The 9,285-nt window shown below is 36.0% G+C and overlaps 1 protein-coding gene across 1 annotated transcript in view; it reads right to left on the bottom strand.

Moving 5' to 3' along the window:
• Window positions 1–1,133: 1,133 nt before the first annotated feature.
• LOC112522452 overlaps window positions 1,134–9,285 on the bottom strand; it is a 19,129-nt gene continuing 10,977 nt past the window's right edge. The window contains exons 3-5 of the mRNA XM_025131569.1: window positions 6,039–6,131; window positions 3,611–3,750; window positions 1,134–1,653 (exon numbers count right to left, since the gene is read on the bottom strand). Coding sequence (XP_024987337.1) covers window positions 1,209–1,653; window positions 3,611–3,750; window positions 6,039–6,131 — 678 coding nt within the window. The 3' untranslated portion in view covers window positions 1,134–1,208. The remainder of the gene's footprint in view (window positions 1,654–3,610; window positions 3,751–6,038; window positions 6,132–9,285) is intronic.

A 9,285-nucleotide genomic window follows, 5' to 3' on the forward strand; every position in this document is an offset into this window, starting at 1 on the left:
TTTTAAACTATGATATCTTCAAATTTATATTTCATTAAAAAATAAAAACATTTACTTTTTCTCAGAACCACATAACATCATAATATTGATAGACCTAAAATATAAAACGAAACATTAAAATCAAGATGTATCATGTTGCATTATGCGAGTAGTAGAGCTCAAATCTACATCAAGAAGACTCATTGAACAATCGAACACGTTTACATTAGCCTAATGCCGTTGAGTCGAGTTAAACTCGCTCAACTCGTTTAGAAGTGATGGGTGGGTTATGATGCTTCTTAAAGGCATGAATATGATGCCATTGTTCATGCACATCTACTCGTCATTTAAAGCATCCACTACTGCAAACTGAAAGTAAATGCATACCTCCTACTCCTGGAAAAAGTGGCAGTTGAAGACAGCACATAGCAGCTTTCCTCTTCTGGTATGTTGGCCCAATCAACCCATATCTGTCAAAATAAGTGGTCCACATTTCTATTTTAGGGATCATTTTAAGCTTATTCGGTAACTGCTTACCTACTGGGTCATTTACCTTACCAGATGAACATGGCAAGACCGAGATCATTATCCGTAAGAGCTGACAAGGATGCAGAGTCTTACTCGGTAAGAATAAATTATTGCATATGATATCATTTTGATAAACTACAATCTTACCTAGTAAAATAAGGTAGAGTATTCTCTCTTACCAGTAAGTACTTCCTGGATAAGTGTTTGGACAAACGATCCCTTAGTCTGACCCAAAATAGTGTCCACTTACAAAATAAATGCTTACTTTTTGATTCTGACCTTAATCATTTGATGAAAAAATTCATTACCATCTCTATTGTTAAGGGTAAAATTGTGTTTTAGTTGATTAACAAGTGTAACAAGACGCGCACGGGAAAGGATATGCGTCTGCCACAAGGATCTTCAACGGGTTCGAAAGTCTTTTGATTCCAGGCGGCCGGCCCAATTCTATGGAATTCGCTATAAGTCAAGCTTGTCGACTATCAAAGTAATAATTACACATTTCTTTGTCATTGTGGACATTATTTGGGACGGAAAAAAATTAAACAAGTATATCCCACTCGAAAGTAGGGTTCGGGAGTTGGAATGTACACAGATCTGACGGGGAAGAGCCGTTGTTAAACTAACACCACAACAAAGGACTTTTGCCTTTCTTTATATAGAAATCTGGATCTTTCAACAACTCAATTGTCAAATAAACCTTAGAAAGGGGGTGGATCAGACCACCTTCTCTTGACTTCGGTTTTTGATCGAACCTCCTTCAGTTTCCCATCGGTTCCATAATCCCGTTCCATAACAAGATTGATTCCTTCATCGGAGTACCACCCAACACCAATACACAAGATTCCATCCTTGCTGACATCAACGTAACCCGTAACACCTCCAGGCAACCAAAGCATTGTGACATCTACCATGTCTAACACCTCTTCCTCACCAAAGTAGGCTGCACTCTCTGGCAAACTTCTCTTCTTTAAGGTCTCGGTGCAAAGGTAAACATATGGAGGGTCGTCGTCGTTTTCCTTTGGGTTCGTCTCCTCGCCATAGATTGGTGTGGCACTTGTCTCGAATACCTTCCATGATCCAGTTAATTCCGAAGGTTGAACTCTTTTCCGTTGAGAAAATGGCTTCACGTCAAAGTCCACGTCACTGTTTGCATTTGGAAAACAACAAAAGAAAATTAGTGGTAATACCAATTATCTCATGTGGATTACTTGAGCACCGAGGTAGGAGAGGTCTATTCGGTATATGAACAAAAACTTGTTGTCCCACATTTGGCATAACATTAAACTGGGACAGGATAAGACAGGACTGAGTGCAACAAAAAATGCACATTTTGTGTCCATCAAAATAGGTGGAATAAAATAAGGGAGAAGAGACAAGATTGGTAATTTTCTAGACTACCCATGTCAATTTAAAACCTTCCACCTTTCATCCGTCTAACTCACTCTCGCCCGTCCAATCCGGTCCAGTCTCGTTCGTGTACCAAACGCACCCCAATGAGCAGGACAGAACAACGATACATGGAACAAGGTGGAACAAACCCATATTTTACCAATATAGCCTCAAAATAGAACATAATTCTCTTCTAAAACATCAAATACACACCCTCTTTACATTTTATTCATTCTTTAAATTTAATTCATTGTATTTTCTCTCTTTAAACTTCCACTTTGATGTCCTCAAAATACTACTTTTATAAGGTTTCGATATTTTGATTAATTGGAAACTACGTAAACTTTTTATTTCGGTTTCTTTTTAATCATCTTGACGAAAACTTTGAAATGATATATTTTGTTATAAAAAATATTTATTTAATTATAATTTAATAAATTACATAAATTAATCAAAATATATATAATATATAAACAACTCGTTAGGGATACAATTATCATTTTATCTGTTCTGTCCTATCCAAATCTGTCTAACCAAACATGAGTTGTTTTGTGTAGTCCTGTCTTGTCTTGTCTGGATACCAAACGCACCCAAGAGAACTAAAAGATGAAATAAAGTGAAAAGATGGGTTGTATGTATGCTATAAGGCCGGTACAATCAATAGATATGTCAATTCATGAGTCGAATCAATAATGAATAATCACTATACATGTTTCATGAATCATAGATTGGCTTCAACCTCCTCTAGAGCAACTTACAAATGTATAAAGAGAAATCATACTAGATAAGCCAAAAACAACACAAAGACAAAGTAAGAAATTGATACAAGGGTGCTTCAAACAGGAATCTGATTTACTAATCATATTTGCATCACAAATAAAATAATCACAAAAATTTAATTGCTTTTAGTGTATAATTTTGATAATCATGACCAAATATACTTCTCATAAGTGACCTGTTCTTATGCTCCCATTCACGATAAAATTGTCCATAGCCTAGAACCTAAACTCAGGTAGCAAGAATAGATCATTTGAAAGAAAAGAACAAGTCCGGCCCTCTTTACGAGTGTTAACATAGACAATAACAGAACGAAAAAAGTTTGATTTGCGGGATTTGGAATTGAATTCCATTCCAATCCTGTGTTTGGTTTGAAAAAAAAGTTTGGATTTAAATTCCCACAACCGATGGATTTAGAAATCCCTTGGAGATGGCAGTCATTTCATTCCAATTCCAAGGGATTTCAATTGTTTCCGTAACATCTCTACCCAGCCTCTTTTCATCAAATCTGCCCTAGTCTCTCCATCGCCTCCAAACAAGCAAATTATTTATAAAACAAACAAATATTTACAAAACATCAAATTCCATCCTAAATCCTACAAACCAAACAGACTAAAGATTCTCCTTCCACGAAAACCAAATCCCTCAAAAACATGCCATTAAAACAAGCAGGCTCTTAACAGTTCTAATGCTATAGTGGAAAGTAATTCATCATATACTCACTATCTTACTATTATGCTAGATAATTATAGATCAATTTCTATTGCTTATATCACCCCCAACACCTCCTTATTTTCAATATCGACAAACATTAGTAGCCACAGGCCCACAGCCACCAGTTAAGATGAACTGCATCTAGGATTGCATGCACTACAAAAATATCTGTAAAGACGTATCAACTTTAGCAATGTAAAGTAGGTGAAGTTAATAATACCTCTTGTCAGGGAGATTAGCAGTACTGACCCATTGCTCTTCGTATACAGCAACCCTCATGATCTGGATATCTGAACCCCCATCACTGAATTCTATGGTATGAACAATGCGCAGTCTCTTGTGGCAACCTTTAACCAAACACTAAGCAATGGGAACAGTCAGACATAGAGCTACATCTAGACAATCGATAAAAAGAAACAGCTTTTTTATGCCTATTCCCATACATGGTAAATGCTAACCTACCCTCATCCCCCAATACTATATGCAAACACCATATATTGGAACTGTAAATAATTTAAGTGGTTCAGATCTCCTTTAACTGATATATAATACCAAAAACACGTAATCAAGGATTGGTAAAGGATGTAAAAGAGAGCACATTGGTGCCAGTTAGCAGCAATCTTTTAGAGGACCTAGAAGTGATCAGCCACGACATCATCTCACGATTCACAGTTACCAGCAACCTTACTGACTAGTTAGCTGTCCATGCAGGCACGAGTATGGTTATTGCTTTAGACACCAAATTTCCGATGCTTTGACCAGTTTGGAATGATAACAATAAGCCTCCCAAAAAGTAACAAAAACCTTATTGTTTTCCAACTCGGATAAGCAGTTGTAGAGACGATATACAATTCAGTTGAGACAGTTATGAAAAATAAGATTAGAATAGCAGATGATGAAGGTATAGCTGATGATCGAACTTTAGAGAAAATATTGGTCCTTGATCATTCTCTTGAGTAGCAACCAAGTGAACTTGAGTTGTTGATCTTAATCGTCAATCTTCTCCATTTTTATTATAATCAGCCATATACATAAAGCACATATATAGTGTAATATAAAACTAATGAAAAATGTTTTGTACGTAGTAGTATTAAAGAACCTTTTTAACTATATAATACAAACACCAAAAGAAACCAACAAACAAGAAATAAAATCTATAATTATCCAAACACTAACAAAACAATAACAAAAAGGGAAGATGAAAAACAATGTTAAAAATCACTTCCAAATATTTAACCGAAAGAACATATACAAATTAAACACATTAAAGACGATTATAACCATATTTATAGGTAATGGAAAACCCTATACTTTAATTATAATTCATAGATAAGGATTTGAAGTACATGATCTATATATTTTCTCATGCAATTTTTCTTCTAGACAATTTTCACACGATTCATTTATCAAGTTCAAACTCCAAATTTGATGGGAAAAATCAACATCGTCATGAAAATGTAGATAGACAAGTATTTGAAATATGATGATGAAATTATATATCAATATTGTGGAGATGGAACAACTTTGTTGCCATAATACCATATTATTCATCATTTTTAAGAGACACAACACCTTTTTGGTGTTGGCTTTGCCACTACTTTATACTTTCCACATCTTTGAAGAAATACTGAAGTGGTGTTAAGTTGGAAAAGGTGACAAACAAAGTTAATAACAGAGCTAGACACACCTCATTAAAGAGGCAAATGTCCACACACATACAACGGAACATGGATCAATTTTTATGAATATAAAACTTGAAGGAACCTAAAAGCCTAATGGTCTCTTGCATTGCTTACAGTCTAGGGCAGATTGCCCTCAAACTTAATGCATTTAGTCCACCTCCTTCATCGGGATGCCATATGTTTGTCAGAATTATACTGCAACCCGGAGTATGCTTCTTAAATAATTTTAGTTAACTAAACAACATGCTCTTCAGTTTTTATTTGCCTACGCATAAATTAGGAAGCACCGTATGTCCTATTAGATATCTTGGAAGAAGGATGCTTCCACTCTTGTCGAATCCATGTTGGGTGCTTTTGTGGTGTGGTGTGTGCATGGTATGAGTTATCGACCATGTCCCCGAACACATAAGGATGGGATTAGGATAGGATGATACAAAATAAGACTTCAGACTTAGGTGTGTGCTTATTTTTATATACCAAATATGCATTTTGTTCTATAATCTATGTGACATATACCATGCAGGTCAGACGCAAGGCTGTCCATTATTTTTCTATTCCCTATGTTATCTGCATTCAAAAGTTGAGAATTCAATTATGGTTTTTACAAATTAAATGAATGAACTGTGAAGATAATTTTTCTTCTATTGGTTTACTTTTAAAACTATGTGATCATATAAAATCCACACATATAGAAGCAACACCCCCACCCCTAATTTCTGATTTTCCAAAATTGGCAAATCCCACCATCCACATACAATACACCTGCATTCCTACATTTGTATCGTTGCAGCAAAGTTATGTATTGGTTGTAAAAGGCAGAATCTCCATTTAGTTGGTGGACCATTATAAGAGGAAAAAAATACATATTTTGTGAACATCTTCAGACCAAGTACAATGCATATAGAGCAGAGTAAACCATAAGATCACTAATATATCCCACAGGAGAAAGCCAACAAAAGAACTTACTTGCTCAAACTTGAATGTTGGTGATAGGTAGTAGTTGGATTCAGTAACTTCTCCAACAGGTATGTCAACTGGACCCCTTGAGTAAGACCCATCCTACATAACAGCAATTCTGGTCACTGTTAGTGAACACGATAAAGCAGAAAATGAAGAAGTAGGTAGTATTTGGGAGTATAGAACTGAAGATTTGGACTTTGGAGTCATTATTGGTACCAAGTACTTCAACTTGCACAGATTTTGCTTTAATAAGAAGTTTGATTTCACATCCAAATCCTTTGTCAATATAGTAACAAGAATGATCTAGCAACACCATCAACTGATATGTACTAAATCAATAAGAATAAGAATAGGCTACCTTTTTGATTCAAGAGGGGCAAGGTCTCCGTTTACAAGAAAAGATTGTAATTTCAGAGAAAATATGTTGTTATTCTCATTGAAAAACAAAAGGGGTATTTATGCTTAGAGACCTAACTAGAATCCCATAATTTAAGGGATTTGATAACATACAAGGAAATTTACCAAACTAGACAAATATCTACCAAATCTATTACAAAAGGAAAAATAATCCCAAGAAATAAGGGATTATATTCACTGTATCAATTCCACACTCCCCCTCAAGTTGGTGCATATATATCATACATGCCCAACTTGTCTATAAGACGATCGAACGCCGGTCTAAATAGTCTTTTAGTTAAGATATCTGCTGTTTGCTCATTGGAAGGGATGAATGCAATGCAGATAGTCCGATTGTCCAACTTTTCCCTTATGAAATGTCGGTCCACTTCAATGTGTTTTGTCCTGTCATGTTGGACTGGATTTTGTGAGATGCTAATGGCTGCTTTATTATCACAAAACAACTTCATAGGTAGCTCAACCTTTAAACGTAAGTCAGCAAAGACCCTTTTGATCCAGATTATTTCACATGTCATCTGCCATTGATCTGAATTCAGCTTCTGCACTGCTTCTGGATACAACACTTTGTTTCTTGCTTCTCCACGTGACAAGATTTCCCCATACATAAGTACAATATCCCGATGTAGATCTTCTGCTCATGTTTGGGTCTGCCCAACTTGCATCAGTGAAGGCTCCAATGGTTCGGTTGTCTCCTTTTTTAAAGAGTAGACAACTCTTTAAATATCTAAGAATTTTGTGGGCAGCTTCTTCATGTTCTTCATAAAGACAATGCATAAATTGGCTCACTATGCTAACTGCAAAAGCAATGTCAGGTCACGTATGTGATAAGTAAATCAACCTTCCAACCAACCGTTGGTATTGATGAGTATCAACCTGCTTCCCATTAGTAATGCCATCCAACCTTTTGTTGGGGTCAATTGGAGTATATATCGGTTGGCATGCACTCATTCCAGTATCTTGTAAGAGATCCAGAACATATCTCCTTTGTGACAATACAATGCCCTTACTTGACCTTGCAACTTCCATACCTAGAAAGTATTTCATTTCTCCAAGGTCCTTTACTTCAAACTCTTTAGCAAGTCGATCMTTCATTCTTTCCATCTCCTCATGATCATTACCTGTGGCGAGTATGTCATCTACATAAACTATTAAGGTTGTAATTTTACCTTTGGAGGAAAATCGAGTGAATAGAGTATGATCAGATTGAGCCTGTTTGTATCCGTGACTTTTGACTACTTGAGTGAAGCATGCAAACCATGCCCTTGGGGATTGCTTGAGCCCATACAAAGCTTTCTCTAATTTGCACACTTTTGTGCCAAAGTTACTTTCAAACCCAGGTGGTGGCAACATAGAAACTTCTTCTTCTAATTTGCCATTCAAGAAGGCATTTTTCACATCAAATTGCTTAATTGGCCAATCAAGATTTGCTGCTATTGAAAGTAGAATCCTTATGGTATTTAACTTTGCAACTGGAGCAAATGTTTTTGTATAATCAATGCCATAGGTTTGTGTGAAACCTTTGGCTACTAGCCTTGCTATATTTCTTTCAAGGGCTCCATCAACATTAAATTTTGGAGTAAATACCCACTTACTTCTTATTCTTCTCAAGAGCACTCAATTCCTCTAGAACAGCCTTTTTCCACTCTGGACCTTTAAGGGCTTCCTGTATAGTGTTAGGAATTTGAACTTTGGACACATTTGAAGTGAAAGCAGAGTACTTTGGTCAGAGTTTTGAGCAAGACATGTAATTGGACGTAGATATTTAACACATGTACGTTTTTCTTCTCTCAAGGCTATTTATTGGAACACTCAGGTCACATGACTTACCAAGAGATGGTTCCTTCCTCGGTTCGGAATCAGGAGCTGAGATTGTGTTGAACTCTTTGTTCGGAGGGAATCTTCGCTCATAAACTTTTCCGAACTGTTCTTTTTTTCTTTTTCACTACAATCCTCTTGGGTAACTTGTTGAGGTTCAAATGGTACTTTAGTTTCTTCAGGAGGAATATTATGTTCACTTTCTCGATCTAGTGGTAATCCTATTGGAACATCTACATATTCCTCTTGTTCAAAGATTGGACAATCTTTGGGATTTGAGTCAAATGCAGATGGCTCAAATGTAGTTGGAAATACTAGATCCGAAAAATTGAAGTCTTCTTTTATTAACATCCATGGTAACCAACATTCTTCCCGTGTTTGGATGAAAACATTTAAATCCCTTTTTATGTGGTGCGATTCCTACAAAAACACATTTGAGGGCTTTGTGGTCTAATTTGCCAAGGTTGATATTGGTGTTCTTAATAAACACAGTACAACCAAAAACTTTTAAAGGCATGGAACAAAATAATCGTGACTTTGGAAAAGAACTTTCTAAAACATATATGGGCGTTTGAAACTTTAAAGCTTTAGACGACATTCGGTTCATTAAATATGTAGCATGCAGAAGAGCATCTCCCCATAAATATTTTGGTATTTCAGTTGAAAATAGTAAAGCCCGGGTGATTTCAAGCAGATGCCTGTTTTTTCTTTCGGCTATGTCGTTTTATGGTGGAGTATGTACGCATGAGCTTTGTTGAACTATGCCTTGAGCATCCAAAAAATTCCCTAGAGTTTTAGTAAAATATTCCCTACCATTGTCACTTCTAAGAATTTGAATCTTAGTGCCATACTAAGTTAGAATCATGTTATAGAATTTTTTGAAAACATGTTCAACTTCTGATTTGTCTTTAAGCAAATAGACCCGACAAACCCTTGTATGATCATCTATGAAGGTAATAAACCATCTATTCCCATGACACGTAGTGACCTTAGAAGGACCCCATATGTCACTATGTATCAA

The sequence above is a fragment of the Cynara cardunculus genome, assembly GCF_001531365.2.
Source record: "Cynara cardunculus var. scolymus isolate 2C chromosome LG 12, CcrdV1, whole genome shotgun sequence".
NCBI lineage: Eukaryota > Viridiplantae > Streptophyta > Magnoliopsida > Asterales > Asteraceae > Cynara > Cynara cardunculus.